Consider the following 25,823-nt stretch of genomic DNA (forward strand, 5'->3'; position numbering starts at 1 on the left):
TGGTCATTGGTATTTATGATTGATTGTAAAACTTTTGTGCTACAAAGCCCAGATTAGAGTTTTAAAGAGAAATTCCAGTAGTTGCAGTAAACACTGATTTCATGAGAAAGTCTGTAAAACAAGGCTTAATTGTCAGTATATCATCGAGGATCTAGATCTGGTACAGTTAAATTAACTGAATTTTGTGAAATCTTGAAATCTACGCTGAAACATGTTCACACCGAAGATCCCCAACACAGATAAGCGCACGTGGGACAATGTATAATTATTGCTTAGGGCGTCTGGCCCGACGCTCTATCCGAATCCTGTGCTTATTTGCTGATTTCTCAGCAATTACACAATTCTTCCAGAATCCTTTGGCACATGCGTTTTATTTATACAAACAGACAGTATGGTGGTCATTTCATTGGATTCTGTACGAACTCATTTTGATATCGTTACCAACACTAGCATTTACCTTTAAACCTGATAAACGGAAATGTTACATTCTTGCTTCTGCACTTTTATATTGCCGTTTTCAATAAAAGTTTTAGAAAATCTCTTGATGGGGTCCTGGATTTTCTTCTCTCCCAGCACATTGACCTTTGACCTCAGGCCTTTGTTGCAGCCTGCCAGAGCAATATTCCAAGGTTAATTGCTTTCAAGTCCAATTGAACTTAAAACATGGCATGCTAAGAATATGGGAATCAAAATTATTCATTTTGAATGTTTTTCGTCTTTCTTGTCTTTACTGTCTTCTCTCCCTACTGCTTTAATGGTGAAGAAATTATTCTTACTTTTTGCTATTTGTAGACACTATACAAGTGAATTGATCACCAAATACAATGACAAATTTAACATTCAATGTTAAACAACAGTGTCAAAATAGGCTATCCATAGTTAAACTATAACTTTAGACCAGAAATTAAATCGATCCCGGGTTCAGAATATGGAATACAGTGAACATGTTTGTCTTAGAATTTTTTAATATGTACCTTTAATCCTGCTAGCTCATTTCCAGTCGGAAAGATCTCAGTGGAGGATTGTTACTGTGTTAGTGCAGAAGATAGGTATGAACATTGACATGGCCATTGTTGCTTACTTCTTTCTAGGCAAATGGACCTAAAATAAAGTTACTACAAGTCCCAGGGGCACATGTACATGTATGTGAAGTCTGTGCCACTTGCTACTTATACTTCATACTTGGATTTGCCTATATACTTCTTGGGCAGTGATTCTAACCATTGGTAGCAGCCTTTTTCAATGGTTACGATTTGACATATAGTACATCTACATTAATTACTGAGCATTGGCTTTTTTCCAGCCACATGATCTAAAAACATAGCCATAATTCTGAGGCACTGAGTCTACTTCTTGGGCAGCGATTCCAGCCATTGGTAGCAGCCTTCTTTGATGGTTATGATTTGACATATAGTACATCTACATCAATTACTGAGCATTGGCTTATTTCCAGCCACATGATCTAAAAACATAGCCATAATTCTGAGGCACTGATTGGCTCCTTGGACAAAAGTTTGAGCCTTTTTGAGCAGCGGTCACTCAAGACCGACGCCTTGATATTTCATATAAATTCTTGTGTTAACGACGGACTTAAACCCATCAACTCACCATGCAAAGTTCATTCATAACCTGATAACATAGCAAAGGCCATTCTTACAAGCAGGGTCCACTGCTACACATTTGATTTAGGCTTGACATTCTTGAGTATTGGTTCCAGCCTTTGAGAGCAACTTCCTAGGATCTGTGATGTCTTGGTAGCCATCGAAGGAATCAACAGCTGTGTGAGGCAGAAACAGTTAAGACAGAAACTAGTTTTAGTAAAACATTACTAATCTTCCTATAGTTCATACCAACATTTGAAATATTCTTTTAACCACATATCCCTTTGATTGCTCTCCATTCAACAAAATGCTGTGTCTTGGCAATTATTGGACTTGACGATAGCAGTGGCATGGTGGCCAAGGGCCACTAAAAATGAGAGTCAGGACCACCAAAATTCTGGTTAAGTCCACCCTTTATGACCCAACTATTAAAATCACCTTAGTTTTAATTACTTTGAATGTTTTATAGCATTTCATGACCACCAAAATAGCTTTCTGGGTTATCACAAATTCTAAATTGATGATTATGGAGGACTGATCAGGCCACAAAGTTAGTGTGGAGCCTTGCTTACACAATCTGTAGGGGAAGGCGGGGTAAGCTGAGCCACCACCCCCAGGCCAATAATGAATGAGTCAGATATTGTGGTGGTGTCATGTATTGATGACCCATTGCATAACCCTTCACCCCACCACTTTGTTTTCAACTTTGAAACAAAACGTACTTTTTTAGAGGGAAAAATACAAATTTCAACCAAAAAGGTAAAAAGGTGTGTGAAAATCAGTACTTTTTACCCACACATGTCTTTAAATGTAATAAAGAAATAAGAACAATATTGTTTGTCCAGGTATGGATCCTCATTCTTGTCATAGTCTTTTACATGATGGATGCATACGAAATGTGTGGATGAGAAAATTTCACATGAAGTTAGGACTGGGGTAATTTGAGCCAGCTAACATGGGGCAAGTTGAGCCATGGTAATTCTTATGGTAATGTATAAAAATAGAAAAAAACTTAAAAAGCTATTGATAAGCAGGCAGAAAGGAGCAAATTCACATGACAGTTTTTTTACTTTTAAAGGATGAGATTATTTATAGAGAATTATCAAGTGAAAAAGACTCTGAATAAAAAATTGACATGCAGATTCTTCCTGCATACATTTTGTACATAGTTTTTGTGGCTCATCTTTACCCAGAACGTGGCACAGCTTACCCCACATGTGGGGCAAGTTGAGCCATTTGACATCGATTTTTTCAAAGGTCACAGTGACTTTCAGTGTGGGGGTAGAGTGTTATATAGGTGAAAAATATTGCCCAAGAAACAAATGTAAACGCAAGATACTAATTTATGCAATATTATTGATCATATCAATTATAACATCCAAAATGCAAAAAATGTCACAACTTACCCCGCCTTCCCCTACTGGACACAAAACACTTCAAACCCTAGTTGGTACTCACCAAAAACCTCAAGCTCATGTTGAAGGTAATCCTCCATGGAATCTTTGAACTTCATCATCTGTTTGACTGTCTGGTGAACTTTAGCAATCTGAAAAAAATAAATAATCGTAGAATAGAGAGCTTGAAGAATGGCATGTCCCAAATGTTTCTCATAAATCGTTCAGTTCATTCTCATAATACTTGGTCAAGCAATAAATTTCATTATCCCCAAGTTAAAAACCCCAATTCTACTTAATTCATTAAAGGAGAATGAAACCATTGGAACAAGATAGCTTGTGTGAAAACAGAAAAATCAAAGAAACAGATCAACAAAAGTTTGAGAAAAATCTGACAAATAATGAGAAAGTTATGAGCATTTGAATATTGCGATCACTAATGCTATGGAGATAGCAAATTGGCAATGCGACAAAGATGTGTGATGTCACTCATGAACAACTCTCCCCATTACTTTAGTATATATTTCACTTGAATTGCCTCTTTTATCACATCTATCCATAGATCATGTGTTCTTTCTACATGAGGGCATGTAATACATATTTTTTAAGAATACATCATGGATAAAGAGTTTGTATCATAAGAAAAAGCAAAAAGAGACATTTTGAGGGTATTTTATAGTCTACCAAAGGGAAAGTTGTTCATCAGTGACATCACACATCCTTGTCGCATTGCCAATGGGAGGATCTCCATAGCATTAGTGATTGTAATATTCAAATGCTCATAACTTTCTCATTATTTGTCCGATTTTTCTCAAACTTTCTTTATTCTTATTCTTTGATTTTTCTGTTTCTACACAAGCCTATTTGTTCCAAAGGTTTCATTCCCCTTTAAGGCATCGTGGCCCCCGTACACGGAACAATCTTTCCGATAACATCAAGTGTTCAACTACATTGACTTCATTTAAAGCCAAGTTAAAAAACGTGTATATAAGTGAATTTTTAAAATAATTATTTTCTGCCTAATTCTACACTTTCCCCGATTGTTCCCCGTCCCCCTTGTATGTATGCTGGTGATTGCTGATGCTGTGTGTATATTATTCATTGAATTTTAATCTATATTTTTTCTTGTTTTACTGGGAGCTACAACTCACAAGCTCTTATGAACTTTACAGTAGTTTTCCATTTTTCCCTATTACATGTAACATTCATTTTTGTACATATTGTATATATTTTTTTCTTATATTTGTGAGAAAAATAAATAAATTGAACTTGAAAATGAAACATGTCGAACCTTCAAATGTATATTCAAGCGATTTGTATTCACTTGGTGTAACTCAGAATGTCTAACGCCATGGCCAACAAAATAAGGTTGATGACAGACATGCACAAAACTCACTAAGGCTGAGACTTGCACTGGTTATATAAAAATCCTTTTAGATTAAACTAGCACCTTACTTTCCAAAGCAGTCATAATGTCAGTATCCCTTTTTAATGATTTCTTCAGTAGAATGAAAATGAACTGAAGCTCAGGGCCTCATCTTACAAAGAATTGCGATTGATCCAATCAAATTCAATTGTATGGAAATCCATCCATACCATAATTTTTTTACAAGAAATTTGCACAATCTCCGTAATAATCAGAGAATCATACTGAATTTTCAAGAGAATGATGAATGTATGCATATATACTGTACTTCATATCTAGAAAATATTTTGAATATGTCTTTCAGACATTGATGTGGCTGGCCGTCCATAGTTGTGGTTGATCTGATCAATGATCACGACTCTTTGTGAGATGGGACCCAGGAATTCACAGGCCAGTATTCTGAAGTCCCGTTGAACTTGTGTCATGGTCTAATTCTATGCTGAAATTATGTGCTCTTTCATCATGCTACAGTGACAAGGAAAATTGATTCAGTAGTTATTACAAGACAGTTATGAATGACCCAAGAAAGATATCAGCTGATTAAATCCAACATGTAGTGTTAAAGGTCAAGTCCATCCCAGCAAAATGTTGATTTGAATAAGTAGAGAAAATCAAACTAGCATAACACTGAAAATTTCATCAAAATCGGATGTAAAATAAGAAAATTATCGCATTTTAAAGTTTCACCTATTTTTCACAAAACAGTGATATGCACAACTGAGTGACATGCAAATGTCACTCATTTTTTGTGTTTTAGTGTTTGAATTATACACTGTAATTTTTTACAGATTTGACCATAGGGACCGACTAGACTAAACCATATAGTATTAAACAATGCTAATTCCACATGTTCAGGGATAAATTAATCACTGTTTCACTTGACAATGAGGAGAAAATTAGAATATTTCATATCTCATATAATAAAATACAGAAGAAACAGTGAGTGGATGACGTCATCAGTCTCCTCATTTGCATACCGACAAGGATGTGCATGTAACTGTCTTATGAAATTAAGCGAAACTTTAAAATGTCATAACTTCCTTATTTTACATCCGATTTTGATGAAATTTTCAGTGTTATGCTTGTTGGATTTTTCTCTTCTTATTCAAATCAATTTTTTGTTGAAATAGACTTGTCCTTTAAAGATTTGTGTCACAAATGGCTATCCATAGATAAACCAAAATGCTAAACCAGAGTTTGAACTAAGCAGGAGTTCAGAATACGTGCCTTAGTGTACTTGGGCATTCTTAGGACAGTGTTGTCCACAGGGGTAGAAAATTGAGGCTAGGACCAAGGGCTGTATGTCCTAGGACAACATCCCAGCAAAGGACACATAATCCTCCTCGAGGTCTGACAACGCCAAGGCTATGAGAAACACAAGATTTGAATTTATACTTTCCATTCAAAAGATTTACCTGGAGGGCTGTTTCCTCAGCTGAAGTCTTGGCCCATGCTGCTATTCCCTCAAGGTCTGGTAGGTCAGCAAGTAGCCTCCTCTGCTGAATGGTCAAGGTCTCAGGAACCTTGGACACTGTTTGAGGTTCTGAAGCTGATGCAGCAATCCTATGTGAAATGATTTTATTACATTAATACTTAAAATTACAAGTAAACTTAAAGTATCAGCAAATTAAAAAGGCATATTCATAAAAAAAATTACAGCTAGTCCCTTCTTGCAGGAAGCGGATGAATACCAGTACTATGAAGAATACTAATATCTACATGCTCTTTTAATACACTATGTTGACTACTACTACACTTGTACGACTACGACTACTACTACTACTACCACTACTTCTACTACTACTACTACTACTATCACGACCAGACTTAAACCTTTACTCTTGATTCTCGACTATAAAGGGGAACAAGTAGGCTTGTGTTGAAAGAGAAAAATCAAAGAATAAGAACAAAGAAAGTTTGAGAAAAATCAGACAAATAATGAGAAAGTTATGAGCATTTGAATATTACAAATAATAATAATAGCGGCATATTTACCCAGGGTAGCCACTTCAGTTCCGAAAACTGTTCTCCCAGCGGGCCCTGCTATTATTACCCCGGCTTTAGCACGGCTACCTTGATCGGGTGCTCGAGCATTCGAAGAATTTCTTCCTACCGGGTACCCATTCATCTCACCCGGGTCGAGTGCAGCACAATGTGGATAAATTTCTTGCTGAAGGAAATTACGCCATGGCTGGGATTCGAACCCACGACCCTCTGTTTCAAAGTCCAAAGACTAATCCACTGGGCCACAACGCTCCACAATAAGTAATGCTATGGAGATCCTCCCATTGGCAATGCGACAAGGATGTGTAATGTCACATGTGAACAACTTTCCCTTTGATGGACTGAAAATACCCCAAAATTTCTCATTTTGCTTTTTCTTATGGTGATACAAACTCTTCATCCATGATGTATTTCTAAAAAATCTGTATTACATGCTCTCCTATAGAAAGAATATATGCTCTACTGATAGATGTGAAAAAAGTGGCAGTTTAAGTGAAATATATACTAAAGTAATGGGGAGAGTTGTTCACACGTGACATCACACATCTTTGTCACATTGCCAATTTGAGGATCTCCATGGCCTTAGTGATCTCAATATTCAAATGCTCATAACTTTCTCATTATTTGTCTGATTTTCTCAAACTTTTGTTGATCTGTTTCTTTGATTCTTCTGTTTTCACATCTTGTTCCTAAGGTTTCATTCTCCTTTAAGGATTAATCTACATGTAGCAATAAAAGGGTGATGTTTACCATAGCTAGATTTTGACATTTGACATTACTTCTCACAATCACCGGTCACCTAGATATGGCAAATAAACAGGACTAAATTAAAATGACATTGTTTGACATTTGAACTTACTTTTCAGCATCACGGGTCGACTGAGCGTGATCCTGGAGTAAACTCTCCCACTTGTCTCCTTCGTCTGATAACCTTCTGATGTGGGACTGCATCTTGATCAAGACTTCCTTCATTTCCAGGTTGGCGGGATTCGGCTCCAAACTTATGAAGAAAGAAAATGAACAGACAAAATTTGATATGAATTTAAAACAGGTTCACACAAGACCAAGTATGTTTTTTTGTTAGAGAGAGATGGTTTGGCTTAGTGCTGGTCAATATTTTAATTCAATGTTATGCAATCATTGCCAGCAGAATAACGCTGATATCGTGACATTTCACAGAGTCTGGCAATTTATGAGCTGCATGAGAACAGGGAAGGAGAAAAAGAAACTCAGGCTTTCATCAGTGTATGTTCATGAAAAGCGAGCCTTTGGGTACCACCTTAAAAAAATCTTAGTTGGTTGTGGAGACGCAATTCAGAGCAGCAATTGTGGTCAATAAATAGTGATTAACTTCTTAACAAGTGGAATGCCTCTGGCCGTCTCACCTGCATCACGCGGTTCAATATAGCATCAGTGCTGACTTTGAAAACTACTCTAACTCGCACAAGATGTTCAGTGATACATGGTTACTTTTATGTCCACTTTTTATGAACTAGACCAATAAACTTACAGAGATATGGTTATTCAACAAAAAAACCCAACATGGCCAAAGTTCATTGACCTTACATGACCTTTGACCTTGATCATGTGACTTGAAACTCGCACAGGATGTTCAGTGATACTTGATTACTCTTATGTCCAAGATTTATGAATCAGATCCATAAACTTTCAAAGTTATGATGGTAATTCAACAGATACACCCAATTCGGCCAAAGTTCATTGACCTTTGACCTTGGTCATGTGACATGAAATGCGCACAGGATGTTCAGTGATACTTGATTACTCTAATGTCCAAGTTTAACGAACTAGACCAATAAACTTTCAAAGTTATGATGGTAATTCAACAGATACCCCCAATTCGGTCAAAGTTCATTGACCCTAATGACCTTTGACCTTAATCATGAGAGCTGAAACTTGCACAAAATGTTCAGTGATGCTTGATTACTATTATGTCCATGTTTCATGAATCAGATCCATAAACTGTCAAAGTTATGATGGGAATTCAACAGATACCCCCAATTCGGCCAAAGTTCATTGACCCTAAATGACCTTTGACCTTGGTCATGTGACATAAAACTCACGCAGGATGTTCAGTGATAATTGATTAACCTTATGTCCAAGTTTCATGAACTAGGTCCATATATTTTCTAAGTTATGATGACATTTCAAAAACTTAATCTCAGGTTAAGATTTCAATGCTGATTCCTCCAACATGGTCTAAGTTCATTGACCCTAAATGACCTTTGACCTTGGTCATGTGACATGAAACTCTAATAGGATGTTCAGTAATACTTGATTAACCTTATGGCCAAGTTTCATGAACTAGGTCCATATACTTTCTAAGTTATGATGTCATTTCAAAAACTTAACCTCAGGTTAAGATTTGATGTTGACGCCGCCGCCGCCGTCGGAAAAGCGGCGCCTAAAGTCTCACTCGGCTATGCAGGTGAGACAAAAATGACAATATTTTGGTCATATCGTGTTACAATATATCAACATAATCATCAAACCATGATCAAATATTCAATATTTTTTTCAATATTGCAAATTTTTTATAATGCCCAGCACTAGTGTGGCCCTACATATAACTACAAGTAACAGTTAGTCGATATCTTTGTTGTCTGTTGACATCTTGCAATTCTAATATGCCATGCACACGAGTCATAAAGCTGTTATGCACAGATATAGGCAGAACTTTTAGGACTAGATTATAAAAAGCTTATTACCGTGAGCCCATTTTTTTAAATTAAATATTCAAATGTGGAAGACTTTGTAATAATCTTGTAAAAAAATATTATTTTTACAACAGAAGTAACAGAAGATAGTTGGCACTTTTGATACCTAACTAGTTTTTTAGCTAAAATGAAAATCATCAGACTATATTTTGATGTTAGATCTTGAATTTCAAACACAAATCACACTTGTTTGACGCAAGATATTTGTTCAGAAATGGATTAAATAAGTAAATTTCTTGCGAGGGTATTATACAAATAGCAACGGTGTAAACTGAAAGAAATTTCTGTTCACGTTCTTGTGCACAAGCTGGACTGGTAGCTGTCCGCAAAAGTGACCCAGACATTGCAGTGTTTGAGAGTTGATATGTGATCATTTGAATTATTTTATAGCTTTTATTACCTATTTTTCTTGCAGGCGTGGGTTAGGATGCCAGACTTGGCAACATCAGCTAAGGTGTCCTCAAAGGCTTTCCTCACTGTGAATTGAAAAGAACAAAATCATCAAATTTTAAAATATGAATGTGATTTAAATCATTCCATAGTGATGACACAAAATGTGCTCCTGCAACATTTGCTCTTGTCTTAATATATCAGAGGGCATAGCATTAGGTTTGTAATTGTGTCTTTGGTTCAGAATAGTGTAAAGATAAGGGGCCCATTGCATAAAACTTTTGCTATTAAAAAACCCATAATTTGCCATAGGTTTTTAATGTGTAATTTTCAATGGCATAATTCTGTTTGCCAGAGTTTTTTATGGCAAAGGTTTTATGCAACGGGTCCCTGGATTAGGGTTTATTCAGTTTTGGAGGTTAGGTTTTATGTTTGGCTCAACGTGTAGATATTCCGTCGGAGCAAATGTCATCAAATCTCTTTAGTACACCCCTGTCCCATTCTACCCTCAACATCCCCCATCCCCTTCACCTTATGCACAACGCCAAGTACGTTACGGCCACTATTTAAAAATTATCATTTGTAGTAGCAACCCATTAGTGTCTTGTGATACATTTGTTTGTTTTTATCAGATAGGACTCCAGAAAACCATGCATAAAAACAGACAATTCCGGTTAGGATGTATTAAGTAATTGTCAATACGAATAATCAATTTCATTGACTTAATTGTAAGGCTTAAAATAAGGACATCCAAGGTTATGGCTTTAAGGGGCATGTCCACCCAACAAAAAGTTTGTTTGAATTAAAGGAGAAAAATCCAATAAGCATAAACCTAATGATTTCATCAAAATCAGATGTAGAATAAGAAAATTAGTACATTTCAAAATTTTGCTTGATTTCACATAACAGTTATATGCACATCCTGGGCCCGTTTCATAAAGACCTGTCTATTACAAGTTTACAATCAGCCAATCAGATCGAAAGATTTCGGTAGCTTTTAAATGTTATCAAAACAATTTGTTATTATAACAAGTCAGTATGCAAATAGCATTCATAACAAGGCTTCACTAGGTAAGGGATGCAAATAGAATAAAAATTTAAAAGTAGTTAGAGAGGCACTGTACTCACTTTTACAATGGAGCTCATCGTCTGACTGAAAGAGCGGTATCTCAGCTATAAGCTTTTGTATGGTGTACTAAAGATAAATACATTTAAACAAAATAAACCGTAATGGCCCATATTCTGAACTCAAGTTTATATTAAACCATGGTTTAAAGAGAAATTCCAGTAGTTGCAGTTAACACTGATTTCATGAGAAAGTCTGTAAAACAAGGCTTAATTGCCAGTATATCAGCGAGGATCTAGATCTGGTACAGTTACATTAACTGGACTTTGTGAAATCTTGAAATCTACGCTGAAAAATGTTCACACCGAAAATCCCCAACACAGATAAGCGCACGTGGGACAATGTATAATTATTGCTTAGGGCGTCGGGCCCGACGCCCTACCCGAATCCCGTGCTTATTTGCTGATTTCTCAGCAATTACACAATTTCTTCCAGAATCCTTTGGCACATGCGTTTTATTTATACAAACAGACACTTTAGTGGTCATTTCATTGGATTCTGTACGAACTCATTTTGATATCGTTACCAAAACTAGCATTTACCTTTAAGGTTGTTGGTTTAACTATGGAGAGCCAATTGGAACACAAATCCCTTACAGTACACATCAAATTTATTAACCCATTTGACACCCAAATTGGTCATAATAATCTGGGAATGGTAACTTAAGTATTTTTCTTTGTTATAAAAGCAAAATGAAACAAAGTAGAAATCATCAGGAATATACAATATAAACAGAATATTTGAAATTTTGGCTCCCCATAATTTTAGCAGAGTTAGACCGTGGTCTAAGTTAAACCCTGGTTTAAAGTTGTGGTTTAACTATGGAGAGCCAATTGGGACCAGTACACATCAAATCTTTCTCAACTCAAATGACACTCAAATTATCTGGAAATGATAACTGAACTATACTGAGGTATTTTTCTTAAATATGAAAACAAAAGGAAACAAAATAGTAAACCTAAGAAATAAACAATGTGAAAAGGATTTTTGAATTTTTGGCTTCCCATAATTTTAGCACAGAGTTAGACCATGGTCTAAGTTAAACCTGACTTCAGAATACAGGCCTATGAGTCTAATGCAAAAGGAACCCAAGACAAGATGAGATACGTGTGTAATATGTATCTTCACGAAACCTCAAGAGAACACACATAAAGAATTAATATACCGGTAACTCTGTACAATCAGCTAGCAAGAAATATCTTCCCCCAATATTGGCTCATCAATATCTAAAAAAAAAGAAAAAAAATCCAATAGATGTCAATGTTACATGTAGACTGTCTGATGATAGTGATAATGATTCAGTTTTTAGTATCTTATTAATATAAACTAACACTCATTGAAAAAGTCTGTAACACAAATACAGGCTCATTTCACAAATGTTCACACAAATTCCACTACTAATCTTGTATACCTCAAAACTTGACTGCTGTAATTGCTCTAGTCTCTTTTCTTCTGGAAGGTCTGTTGATATCTTTTGATGGATTTCTAATATCAAAATAGAGAATACATACATTTTATATTGAAATGAAATCTGAAATGAGACAAAGTACACATGTACATAATTAAACAACATTAATAGTTAACAATTAAATAATAATAACATGGTATGTTTTCCTTTAGCAAGAATCTTATCCGCACTGTATTGCACTTGACCAAGGTGAGGTGAAGAATGGGTCCCCGGAAAGATTCATTCAAAAAAAAATTTGAGCTAAAGCTGGGGTAAGGATAGCAGCACTTTGTATTCTTAGGCAAAAAAAACGCTTTATAAATACAGCTTATTATTATTATTATAAATAAGGTAAAGAGAAAGAAAAGACAAAATTTAGGATACAAAAATGCAGAAAAGCTGATGTATTACCAGGCACCAATGACAACAAAAAGTACATGTAGCTTCCTAAAACAATAAGCATACATGGGCAAACAGAAGATAAAATTGAGTGTGATTTTTAATTAAAACTCTAAGATACCACATCACATTCCATTGACAGTGTCATTTGCCATTGACTGTATTTAATAAAGCTGGAATCTTTGTGGTATATTTAGTCATAAATTTAGAGAGTCCACATTCTGCAACAATAAAATGGTTAATGACAATTGTTACCTAAAGATGGGTTGTGTGTATTTTGATCTTGTGAAGTGAGAAAAATTCAATATTCATGTGATATGGATGTATTTCTGTAAACACGCAATGATTACAATGCCCAATTTTGAAAGGAAAATCATTTTGTTTTTAGCATATGTACAGCCAAAAAAACTCTTGTCTCTCATTCAATATCATTTCAGGAAGAAATCAGGGATGGCTCACCGGAACTTTCTATATTGACTGGGGGCAAAGACTTCCGTGAACGTGATCTCATGAAACTGGAGCGCCGCTTCTGTCTCTTCTGGTGCTTTTTTATTGTCGACATGCCCTAATGGAAAGGAACCACAACACAAAATAACATTGATAACAAGAAGTTCAAATTATGTGTATGTTGGGGTGGCGGGGAGTACTCATTCTTTTGTTTTTTCTTTGTTTTTTCTCTCTCTCTCTCCTTCTCTCTGTTTCTCTGTTACTTGTTAGTTAACAAAACATTTTGTTTTTGAAATAGGAATATTCTTAGATTTCCTGTTCATGTGCTAGAGATTACAGATTTATTTAATATATTAATAGGAATACAACTTTAGGTTTAAATGCCAATTTTCTTTCGTAATAAGATATAAATCCAAAAGCATTCAATATGAGAAAGATAATAGAGATGACGGGGAGAGAGAGGGGGGGGGGGGGGGGGGGGGTGGCAGGTACTGTCTGAGTACTGTACTGAAATTAAGCATTGAAATCAGCATTGCAATATCATTGCTGCAAGCATGATACGGCATATTTGGGTAGGCCTATACATTCATTTCTATAATCATACAATATCACACCCCATGAATTTCAAACAATGTTTGGACTTACATACATACTTGTCTGCATCCGGATGGGGGGGGTGAAAATATTTGAATGACAAGTGGTTTAATGTGAAATCATCGCTGAATGGCCTGCACCTTTTTATTTTGTTACAAGGAAATCATCATAAGGTGCCAGCTAACTCCGCATTTCAAACTCGGCCCTGCTAAAATATTAGGTGCCCAGTTGGCTAATATCTGATCGCTATATTTTTTGACAAATGTTTGTTTTGAATACAAAATAACTGCACCATTTTCTACTATGATTTTGATTGACCAAGTGTATTTTAGTATGATCAGTCTTAATACCATAGGATTAGGGTTTTTTCTAATTCAATTTATATATTAGGTAAAAAATCACATGAGTAGATATGTACATTGTAAAATGTGAGGATCAAACACCCTAGAAAAGCCAGAGGCTTGAAAAGCAGGGGGATCCATGACAAATAGATTACAGTGATACAAATACAGCAAATAAATTATAGTAGGAATAAAATACATAGGAAATAGCAATTGAAATATTACATGAAACAAGTTACAATATTTACAATACATGACAAAACAAGACCAAACAAAATATATCATATGACTGTTTGTTTAATTTTGGTTCAATTTAAAGGAATCACTTGTAAGTGGCAAGAAGATGCTGTTTAATTTTAGCCTTAAATGAGGTAACGGTGGTCATTTTTTTAAGTAGTGGGATAAGACTGTTCCAAAATTGAGCCCCTTTGTGTTTAATAGAGTTCGTCTGTCATAGTTTTAAGCTTGAATATGGCACAAATATATTGTTTCTCTGTCTTGTATTAACACTATGTTTTTTATCAACCGTAAGAAAGTAATTATTGAAAATAGCCGGTAACAAGTTATTCATATATCGGAACATAAAAAGTGGGTTTACGATGGATAACTCGGCAACTCATTTTTCAGAGGGGGGCTTATAGTTGTCTCAATTGCCAAGTTGACCTTGACCCTTATCACATTACACCCATGTATTAAAAATAATTCTGATTTCATGAAATAACATTATAAAATGAAAGTGGGAACATTATCAGCCATCCATATTGCATATTCATGACATGCCATATTTCAACTCTGTAACTTACAAACATGTTTGTTACTTGATTTTAGATTTGTTGGATAAGGTGATGGCTACAAAAATGGAAGTTTCAATATCACAATATATGAATACTGTCATCATCATCATGTACTCGTATTTTGTCAATTTGAAAATTCAACTGTAACCTCTTTTTTCCCAAATCAATTGTAAATAATGTACATGCACTCACCGCAGTACTGTCATCGTCTGCTTTTCGTTTTCTTTCAGACCTGAGATTAGAAAAGAAAACACAACAAAATAAGTTTCTTGGCTCCCTGCAATATTACATTTCTTTATTATGTTTTGAATCCCTCTCTTGGTTCATTTTTATTTTCAATTTCAAGTGTGTGTTTCGGTGTTTCCTATTTTGTAGGCATAGAGTATATTATTGTGGAAACAAAATTATTTAGTTTTATTTGAAAAGCGATTCAAATCATTTGAAAGATTTCCACTCATGCCAATTGAAATTCTTAAACATGAAGATATTAGCACATACACGAGAAATATAGTTTTTCATTCACATACATAATATGCCTAATGTCAAGTAGAGTAGACCCTACCTGTACCTGTTTACGCCTTTTTGAAGATGTACTTTTGCAGTCAAGAGACTGAATACAGATTTTCCTTGCTCTCATTTTTTTTTTAATCATGGATAGAAAAGAACTTGGACTCGACTCCCAACAGTAGAGGCGCACGGCCAATATGGGAGACTATCTCCCACGAGAGAGATTATCTCCAATATCAGAGACTTTTGTAAATAATTTGGGTATCCAATTTCAGAGACAGTCTCCAGTTTAGGAGACCAATTTCCTTTGTTTACATTTGCTGCAAAAGGATTACCTTGGCGGCAAATAAAAATGTGATAGGCAGATTCCTCGTGTAAAATTACCCCTTTTCACCGTCTACTTTTGTTTTGATAAGGATTTTTGTTGTCATCCACACACAAAACAAATGGGCTTCTGACCTCAGTGAGACAAAATTTTGGGTGGAAAAAATTACGCTTTTGTTGGTGTTGTTTCTTTTGTTCTTTTGCAAAGCAAGTCTCCAATATGGGAGATTGTCTCCCCTATTGGAGAGCGTTTCCCATATTGGCCGTGCGCCTCTACTGCCCAAGGTTGTAATTTCTAACGAAACAACAATTTTATTTTGACTAGATCTCTAGCGAGACCATTTTCTACTCTAATACTAACATGACTAATACTAGTGTTTGCATAAACAGCCTTGTTTTAATCTACCAAAGGCGCACTTTTTCGCAATGTCAGAAAATGAATTCAAAAAGACAAAGAAACGTAAGAATTCCTTTTACATAATGAGGAAACCTTGGAATAGCCTAAGTAATGAATTAGTAAATGCACCCAGTGTCAACAGCTTCGAGAATGGATTGGATAATTATTGGAGATGTGAACCTGCGAAGTTCAAGTTTGATGCTGACCCACCAGGACATGACCCGGCCAACCTAAAAAGGAGACAGAATTTGGAACTGAATATAGTTAGACTGCGTTCAGAAGCATCCATAGGCATAGGTATCCATAGGTAAGTAGGCCCTAGGTAAATTATTAGAAGAGAATGATAAAAAAAAAGTTGTTCAATTTCAAACTCAAGACATCTAATTTTAATTAAGTTGTGCTGATCCAACATCCTCAAACCTCAAGTCAACTTGACTTGAGTCTTGACCCAAATTCTTTGGATTCTGAAAAGGAAATGGGACGCGACGCGCGACCTGGCGACAAGTCAAGCAAGGCCGAATTCGAAGGGCCAATCGCCAATCGGAAGCCGATATTGTGAAAAAGAAAACTGATCTTGGCACTGGCAACACTTTAATTTTACATCTTTTGCAGGTAGATATATATATGGTGGAAGTTTTATGAACTTAGTGAAGATATCGTTCATGCGATTGCGATGTGTCTCATGTCATCGTTTGATCTCGAGTGAGCACAACTCCGGCACGATCGTCCCCGAAGCTCGCCCGGGCCACTACTGCCGCGCCACCGGTGAACGGGTGGTGGAACGCTTCGTATTTCGTTCGACTTCATTTAAAGCGCGCGCACACTAGCACAGAATATAGTTTTTGAAAAAAAACAGTTTTAATTATTAGTTAAATATATTATTCTACAAAATTCTTTCAATCAAATATAAATATGACTAAAATAAATATTAAATAAATTGAAATTCTCACCGCGACATGGCCACAGAGACGTCCATTTTGAAATCTGGCGCGCCTACCATATAATGTAGGCTCTTTTCAAGACGTATATAGGCCAATTAATAGATAATTTATTCTTGTCGGAAATTAATTTATACACTTATATTTAAATCAACATCATCCGCATCATCATCATCGCCATCATCATCATTATTATCATTATCGCACCGTAATCATTGTCCTAAATCATTATATCAATGCATTTCATCATCATCATCATAATCATTATCATCATCGTTTGGCATATTATAGGCCCAATAGATTTGTTGATATGATTATAATCCACTGCTATACAACCCAGGACTACAATATACTGCTGGGTTAAACAAACGTTAGGATGGAAATCAATTTTACTGATAAAAATGGCGTGCACACCGGACGTGCACAAACAATTATTTTATCATTTTATGACACCATTAAAGCTATTGAGGTAATAAAGGGAACTGGCTTTTACAAGGCATTGATAGGTGTATAACTAAAATCTGCTCTTAAAACTTCCAGTTACACATGATCGTACTCTCCTTCATGGAAGCAGGGGCGGATCCAGCCTTCGCCAATAGGGGGGGCCCGGAATTTTTTTCAGCCATATTTCCCCGATCGACCGCTCGAATATGATTTTTGCCGGGATTTTTTTGTTTCTTTGAAGGGGTAGTCCTAATGGTCACTTTTTAGCTTTATTCTTATGAAACATAAATGTATAATACCATAACCCTTATTTATATAATGCGAGCGCGAAGCGCGAGCTAAATTTTTTGGAAAACTTTTTCCTAAAATTTTGAACATTCTGGGAAATGTTTGTCTTCCTGAAAAAAAAGATGTGTATGCAAGTTAATAATTACTACGAACGTAAAGAGTGAGCAGAAATGAAGTGATGGAAAAGGTACTGTTAAATACTAGCTTGGAATTAGCCATGAAGACGTTACACATTTTTAAAAATGAAATAATGCGAGCGCGAAGCGCGAGCCGAATTTTTTTACCTAAGGAATGGAAATTCTTAGCACTTTTTGTTTAACAGAATAGGTATATATAAACATGCGAGCACGAAGCGTGAGCAAAAGATTTCGAGATTTAGACCTACTGAACAAGACAGTATTCAATTAGTTTTCTAAATCATGAAAAGGATAAGTGGGGATCTTCCTTACATTAATAATGCGAGCGCAGAGCGCGAGCAGAAAATTTTTGTATACGTTTTGAACTGCTCGAAATTGTACCTGTTATGGACTGCTTGCAATTAGCCATGAAGACGTTACATATTTCAACATTCAAATATTGCGAGCGCGAAGCGCGAGCTGAAAAATTTTGACCTTTTTTACCTGAATAATGGAAATGCTAAGCACTTTTTGTAATCTTGGAAGGACTCTAAGTATATAAACTAAACCTTATTGATGCGAGCACGAAGCGCGAGCGGAAAAATTCTGGACACTCTATTCATGTTTGTAAATCATGAAAATCATAAGTTATTTATCCGCAAGCAGACATTTTTGATATTGTGATCTGAAACTGGATAATGATTTAAATAGAGAACAATCTGCGTATCTGAATTAACGTGTGCTTTAGATTTCGACCTAGAATTTGGGTATTCTTAGTACCTTTCTTATCATGAAAATCAATAAAGCGAGCGCAAAGCGCGAGCTAAAAACATCTGATATTCCGATCTTACAAAGTGTCAATTTAAGCTCTGTATTGCAAACAATTTGTGGGAAAATTGTGAATCGTGATGGATGACAGTTAAAAAAGAGCTGATGTATTTTATTATTATCACTTTGAGTTTTTACATAGGACCGGGACATTCTATAAGGGCATTATGTCATCGTAAGAAAATGATGACTATCTTCCTATTTCTCTAATTCCTAAGCATGAGAGCGCGAAATCTGTTAATATTATGGCCTGAAAACTGGACATTTAAAGCACTTTTGTAATTATGCATAAAATGCACGATATCTATCAATGCAAGCGGTAATCGCGAACCGAAATTTTTGATAAACTGTCATCAAAGTAGTTTGATTTAGAATTAATATTGGGATATACATAACTCACTAATCAAAATGCTAGCATGCAGCGCTAGCTGATACGTTTTGACAATCTGACCTGAATAGGGAACTTTTTGAGAACTTTATGGAATACAGGAAAATAATCGGTACCTTACAAATCAAATTTGGCGAGCGCGCAGCGCAAGCAGAAAATGATAATATTCAGACCATAACACAGACATTTTTACAGAGCACTTTTTTAAAATCAATTTCTAAATCAAACAAAATAATGAAAGTTCAATTTCCCAGCTGAAATATATTTTGTATATTGACTTCAAAGTTTGATATTTCAAGCTCCATATTGAGCAAGATATGCAAATCCCCTAAAAGACAATAAGAGCGCGAAAATTTTATATCCTAACAAATAGATTTTTCAAAAAATCATTTTCAAAGTCTTCCCCTCATGTTATTTTATTCAATCATGTTCCTCCTCTTATGTTTGCCTTTCTTCTTTTCTCCTCTCTTTTCCCTTCCTTTTCTTTTTTCCTTTCTTTTTCCCTTTCTTTTTCTTTTTTTTGCTCCGCCAATAGGGGGGGCCCGGGCCCCTCGGGCCCCCCCTGGATCCGCCTATGCCATGTACCTCTTCTCCCCTCCCAGCTACATACCCCCCCCCCCGTCCCATTCATACCAGGCTCCTTTTCCTCTTTCTCTGGAGATAATCATCAATCTCCTTTTAAAATGATCCCTGCCACCTCTTCTCCCCTTTGACCTACCTATCTCATCTCTCTCTACCCCGGCCTCCCTTCTTAATTTTCCTGTCTCTCCCACCTCTTCTCCCCCTCCCATTCATGCAGGCTCCTTTTCCTCTCTCTCTGGAGACTGATGATTCAATAACCTTTTAAAATGATCCCTGCCACCTCTTTTCCCCTTTGACCTACCTATCTCATCTCTCTCTACTGCACCCTCCCCTTAATTTTCCTGTCTCTCCCACCTCTTCTCCCCCTCCCCCATCCCATTCATGCATTGGCGGCGGAAGCCAAAAATTTTAGGAGGGGACAACCAAAAAATTCTGACAAGCAAAAAAAAAAAGGTTCTCCACCCAAAAATTTTAGGGGGGACGTAGTAAAAAAAATTGACAAGCAAAAAAAAAAAAAAAAAAAAAAAAGGTCATCAACAACAAATTTAGGGGGGACCGTCCCCCCTCCTCAAATTTAGGAGGGGACACGTCCCTCCCGCTTCCGCCGCCCATGCATTCATGCAGGCTCCTTTTCCTCTCTCTCTCTGGATATAACATTTTCAGTCTTCATTAAAGTGATCCCTGCCACCTCCTCTCCCCTCTGAGCCAGCTTTATCTCATCTCTCTTTCCCCCCCCCTCCCCTTCTTAATTTTCCTGTCTCTCCCACCTCTTCTCCCCTCCCAGCTATCTCTCCCTCTCTATCCGCCCCCCTTACCCCTCTTTTCCTACCTCTCTTGAAATAACATATTCAGACACTCTCCTTTAAAGTGATCAAGTTCTCTCAATTCTCAAATGATGTAAGAGCTGCAATACTAAACAGCCAAACTTCTCTGAATTTATGGCGCAGTTACATATATACCTATCGTGGCCATATGGCAAGTTGAAGACCGTTTTTCAATTTGTCTGTACCAGCTACATATGGGTGGTTTGAAGAAAAATGAATAAAACAGCTGTTTTCGACTCGCCGTACGGCCACCATAGGGGAAATTTGACTGCAGCATTATGTAAAATAACCAATGCACGAGTAGAGTCAATATTTTTATATCACAATCTTTTTAATTGAAATCTTACTCAAGGTGATCAATTATGCAATCATAAATCCCTATGAAATATTTTGTTGCATTCATAATTACAAAACCAGAATACATGTCGTTTAATAGGAAGACGATCTAACATCTGCAAATTGCAGACCTTTAAAAGAAATCTCATTTCAGTAGACTGCTAGTTATATAGCCTACATTAGGAACATATTTAGAGAATATCTGTACTTGTTTCGATTCATGAAATGTATATATTTATTTTTCCATCAAATTGGTCAACCTTGTCTATCAATTCCACTATAAGGAAACAGAAAAAGTGACCACTATGGAGACAGGTGGTCTATATATCAGGTAACACATATTCTTTTCAAATGGGAGACAGGCCACTTTAAGAAGGTTAATTAGGCTTTAGCTACAGACAAGAGGCCAAATGACCAAAGACAAATATGACTATGCATGCATTTCACCTTCATATTTTCATAAAAACACATTTCAAACAATATATATTTGACACAATATGAGCTATTTGATATTTAATGAAACATAATGTATTCAAGGTGAGAGTAATTAGGAATGAAACAACACCCACATGCACACACACAAACACACACAAATTGTCCCTCCAAATTTTTAGATTTAACAAATAAAGTGAAATGTGCTTTCCAATGGTATGAATTCAATATCTCATTTCGTTTACTAAAAAGCGTTCAGTGGTAGTTTGGACATGACTATTCCCAGTTTATGTACATTTGTATGCCTCATCACATTCATATTCAGATGTAATAATTAGAAGCAAAGAGTGAATAACAACAAACAATTATTGTTCGTAATATACATGCAGCATGTCTACAACTGGAGATTAGATAATGTTCCTAACCATGAGACTGCAATTCAATCAAGCTATAAAGAACATGAGTATATAGTATCAGGAAAAAAATCCCTGATATGCAATCATTAGCACCTATTCTTTATTCAATTCAGTTTATTCATAACTTTCATTGCAGTCAATTTTTGATTAATTGGCTTGCAGTTTAACACTGCATGGGTGCATTACTGTCATAGGTAAGTCTCATATCGGTACAATTTATATCAATTTATGGCAAAAAAATACATTGCAATCGGACAAAATTTCAAGTCAATAATTAATGTTACAAATATTCAAATACTTTTTGCAAATAAATGCATGCACTTTATCATTAAAGTAATACAAAAAATAAGAGAAAATCTATACAATCTATCATATCTACTAATAATTATGTACTTCTGCTTTTTACTAAGTGAAAGACATCTTATATTACATATAATAGTTTTCTCAAATCAGCCACCATATATTTATATTATTCCATATATATGCAATGCTTAAGTAATATTTGTGTCATAGTAACTGTTTGATGGGGGATATAGACTTTCAAAAATGAAAATATTGAAATGAAAATTATACATTTAAAATTAATAAACATATGTGCCACCTCTAATGGTCACCTTTGATGAAGAATAGAAAAATGAGTTAGATCTTTTAATAAACCCTTTCAATTCAAGCACAAATAAATATAAGGGACAACTATTAAAGTGCTATCTTTTTATGATCACAATGAATGAATTTATAAATGAATGGCATGACAGACAAAATGACCCCTAAAATTTGCAAAATGGAATGCTTTGGGGCAACCATCTTGTCTAAGGTTGCCTGAATATTGCAATAAACAATATTCAAAAAAGAAAAACCATTATTCTACATTCAACATACATGTATTGCTTGTTGAACACAAAAACTAGCCCTTGAAATCAAATAAACTAGCCCCAAAACTCAGTAATAGCCCCAAATGTGACATAAATAATAGCCCCTAAAATAAAAAAAATAAAAAACTACTTCCTACCCTGAGCAGGCTACATGTAATACAGAACTGTCACACAAGGGGGGGGGGGAATAAATGAAAATCTCAAATATCTATCAACTTAAAAATGACTATATAACAGTACTATTCCATGTATTTCAATACTTCAATCAAAGCTCTACCTGTTTGCATATAAATGTTCAATACTTGTCTACAATTTAGCACAACTTTATTGCAAAATTATTTATGGCATGATAACAATCAGCAACACTGGGATCTGTACAGTGTTTAAAGGACAGTCTAAATATGGAATGTACCAAAAAGCAGGCAAGAAGCCCTTGGAATTCATGACAAGATTGGTTATATCAGGACACAATTTTATAAGATTTCATATAATCATCAAACCATAATCACTACAATCACTAACAAAAAGGATATCTCACTGAGCCGCAAATGCTTGAATATAGAGTATTTTAGGATTTTGCGAAGACTTGTTGAAGATTTGTAAAAGGTTGGAAGAAAGTTTGAAAACAGTATTTCACTGTCGCAAACTATTGTTTCTTATTGCAAATTTTAGGATTTTGCGAAGACTTGTTGAAGATTTGTAAAAGGTTGGAAGAAAGTTTGAAAACAGTATTTCACTGTCGCAAACTATTGTTTCTTATTGCAAAGAAATTTATATGCTGGTAAAAATTCTAGTGAATCCGTTTTTTTTTAAATAAACAGTTGCCACATGTTGAGCAAAACAGTTGGACTTTAATAGCAGTTGATTGTAAAACAGTGTTGTTGAAGTTATTGATTTGCACATGGCTCCTTCTATATTAATTTGTGAAAGTGTTTGCAGCACAAGTCAGAAAATTTGGTGAATCCAAAATCGTCTTAGCTTCTAAGTGAGGCATCCTTTAGTTTACTCTGGCATTAGAATGATTAATTATTTACATTATTATACATGTAACATTTACTTCAGCCTTCTTTAAGATGTTTCTTTTCTAGCATATAGAAGATGTAGACACACACAAAAATTAAGCAGAAAATAATAAATACAGTTATAAATCTTATTTTTCCTTTGATTTGAACAATAAGTCTGCTCAGCAAAGCAAACCACCAATCCAACACAACAAAATAAAATGTGTAGCACACACAGTAAATAAAAGACCAGATACCATATAATATCCCAATATTTGGAGCATTTATCATTATACTTCCACATAATAAATGTCAAATCTATTTCCATAATAAAAAGTATATACAAGTTTTAAGCTCTATGCATTCTTTATCCGGATGCTTATTTTTTTTTCATTTTCAGTTAGACTAGGAAGTTTTCAGTAGCAACCCTGGTTGAATATGCATGTACAACTGTAAATATATCCACGAACCGTGCCCCATGCTCTCTGAAATATCTCTTTATATACGGTATACACATAAGTGTACACAAACAATGCAAGAATATTGGCAAAACAAACAATTTCTTTACACTAGAAAATACATATGCATCTACACAGCACTTAAAAATTTGGAAATCATTCCATCATAGAATCTGCTCTATAGCCATCAGTGAAAACTATGACACAGACAAGAGAAAAGGAAACTAAATGAAAGCTATTTGTAAGGTTAAATAGATTCAATTTAAAAATGCAACTTAGTTCTAGAAAATAGATTTGATCAAACGATATGTTTGACAATCGTGCCATGAAAAACAATTTGGTAATCTGGCTCAGGAGCACATGGATATAGCCTTTTAAAAATATTACATTCCCTAAAACACACAAAAAGCACATAGGAAAGTGACGTTTTCATTTAGAAAGAAAGTATTTTAAAAAGTCCTACAGGGAAAAGATTAACATCTGAAAAATTATGAATAAATTAAGAACTCCCCCTCCATATTATTAACCTAAATACCTCGTTCTTTAGATTAAGATATTGGCCCGTGTGGCACATACATACATGGGTTTTGATAAAAATATGAATACTACACTACATGATCTACTTTGAATATGACATGGCATGAAAGCCAATACATGATTGCTTGTACCTCACAAAAGGAGACCCCGCCATATCAAAACACCATGGCGAGGAGAAGGAGCGGAAGCATCATCGACAGCATAAATGTGCATATCTACGGATTGACATTGAAACTCTCCAAGGCGTCAATCTGTGCTTGGAGTTCTGAAATCACAGTCCTCGTATCTTCTAGCCATGCTCCTTGCTGGGCAAGTCCCTGCTGAAGTGCCGCGACAATTGCAGCGTAGTCCCGCATGGAGAAGAGCTCCCCGGATTCCCGGAGCCTTTCCTGGAGAGCCGGTAACTGGCTGGTATCCACCTGCTCAATGTTTGCAACTTCCTGCAGGAGTGCTTCAAGTCTTCCCTGATTGGCAGAAGTGGACACGGCCGATTCATCAGCTTTGGCTGCATAAGGAAAAATAAATAACAAAATGGTAAAATCTAACTTTACCCAGGAGCGCAATATTTTTAAACGTATTGACCCAGGCCTAGTTTCACCACAGATTAATAGTTACGCAGTTATTGCATATACAATGTTAAGAAAAATCTACAATTTATCATACATGTATTGTATTGAATTGATTTGAGCTCCTCAAGGAGAGCAATTCTGAGGAGCTCAATTGAGCTCCTCAAAAAAATAAGGAGAGCGATTTATTGAGCTACATGAAATTATAAACATGAAGGAGTATATCATATCTCCTGAATAAAACCAAAGTGGCAACCAGCATTTCAAGTTGCAAGGGGCACATTTTCACTGCTAGACCCGGGTGCCATTATCCTAGACATACCACTGCATTTTACACAAGACAAATACCTGAAACTTGATCATACGATGCCTCTAGATCATCAATGTCAGGTTGGAATACATCACATGCTTGGAGTGAGGGCTGGATCTGGTCCTGGTCTAGCTGGTTCAAGGACTCTGTAATCTGGTCCGTGTCTGTCAGTTGGTTCGCTGCCTCCGTGTAGAGTTGTTCCGCTCTTTCATGGATTGGCAGGACAGTCTGTAAGGAATGGTATGGAGGAAAGATGACAATTAAAATTTTAATTTGGCACGGTAAGAGAATTAAATAATTTGGCATCAGTGAAAAAAGGAGATAAACAAGTCAATAGACCAGTTCGTAGTTAGCCCTTGTCCCCGATATCCACTGATGTTTGTAAATTAAGAGGCTTTTATAGGAGGAAATTATAATTTGTTTAACAAATTTTCGGCATTACTCCTATTTGTTTGCTCGATCTGTATGCTCGATCTGTAATGAAAATCATAAGATCAGTATGCTCGATCTGTATGAAAATCATAAATCATAAGTCAGAAAAATTGGAACCAGTGGGATTTG

At 35.7% G+C, this 25,823-nt stretch overlaps 2 protein-coding genes across 3 annotated transcripts in view; both read right to left on the bottom strand.

Annotated features, from left to right (window-relative positions):
* Positions 1-500: 500 nt before the first annotated feature.
* Positions 501-16,943, bottom strand: LOC121429009 (kinetochore-associated protein DSN1 homolog). Its single transcript, XM_041625906.1, has 10 exons — positions 16,877-16,943; positions 14,891-14,930; positions 12,982-13,087; positions 12,088-12,161; positions 10,679-10,745; positions 9,561-9,636; positions 7,285-7,425; positions 5,837-5,984; positions 3,060-3,147; positions 501-1,777 (listed from the first exon to the last, which is right to left on the bottom strand). The coding sequence occupies exons 1-10, from the start codon at positions 16,924-16,926 to the stop codon at positions 1,686-1,688; spliced, it is 882 nt and encodes a 293-aa protein (XP_041481840.1). The 5' UTR covers positions 16,927-16,943; the 3' UTR covers positions 501-1,685.
* A 5,124-nt stretch (positions 16,944-22,067) lies between these two features.
* The window catches only part of LOC121429056 (laminin subunit gamma-2-like), a 41,038-nt gene continuing 37,282 nt past the window's right edge, over positions 22,068-25,823 (bottom strand). The window contains exons 25-27 of one of the 2 annotated variants that reach the window (XR_005971863.1): positions 25,301-25,490; positions 23,077-24,891; positions 22,068-22,975 (exon numbers count right to left, since the gene is read on the bottom strand). Coding sequence is in view for 1 of the 2 variants with exons in the window: in XM_041625961.1 (XP_041481895.1) it covers positions 24,602-24,891; positions 25,301-25,490 (480 nt within the window). In the remaining variant the exon portion in view is untranslated. Of the gene's footprint in view, positions 24,892-25,300; positions 25,491-25,823 lie in introns of both variants that reach the window. The other variant, XM_041625961.1, reaches the window with a different exon arrangement.

The sequence above is a fragment of the Lytechinus variegatus genome, chromosome 15, assembly GCF_018143015.1.
Source record: "Lytechinus variegatus isolate NC3 chromosome 15, Lvar_3.0, whole genome shotgun sequence".
NCBI lineage: Eukaryota > Metazoa > Echinodermata > Echinoidea > Temnopleuroida > Toxopneustidae > Lytechinus > Lytechinus variegatus.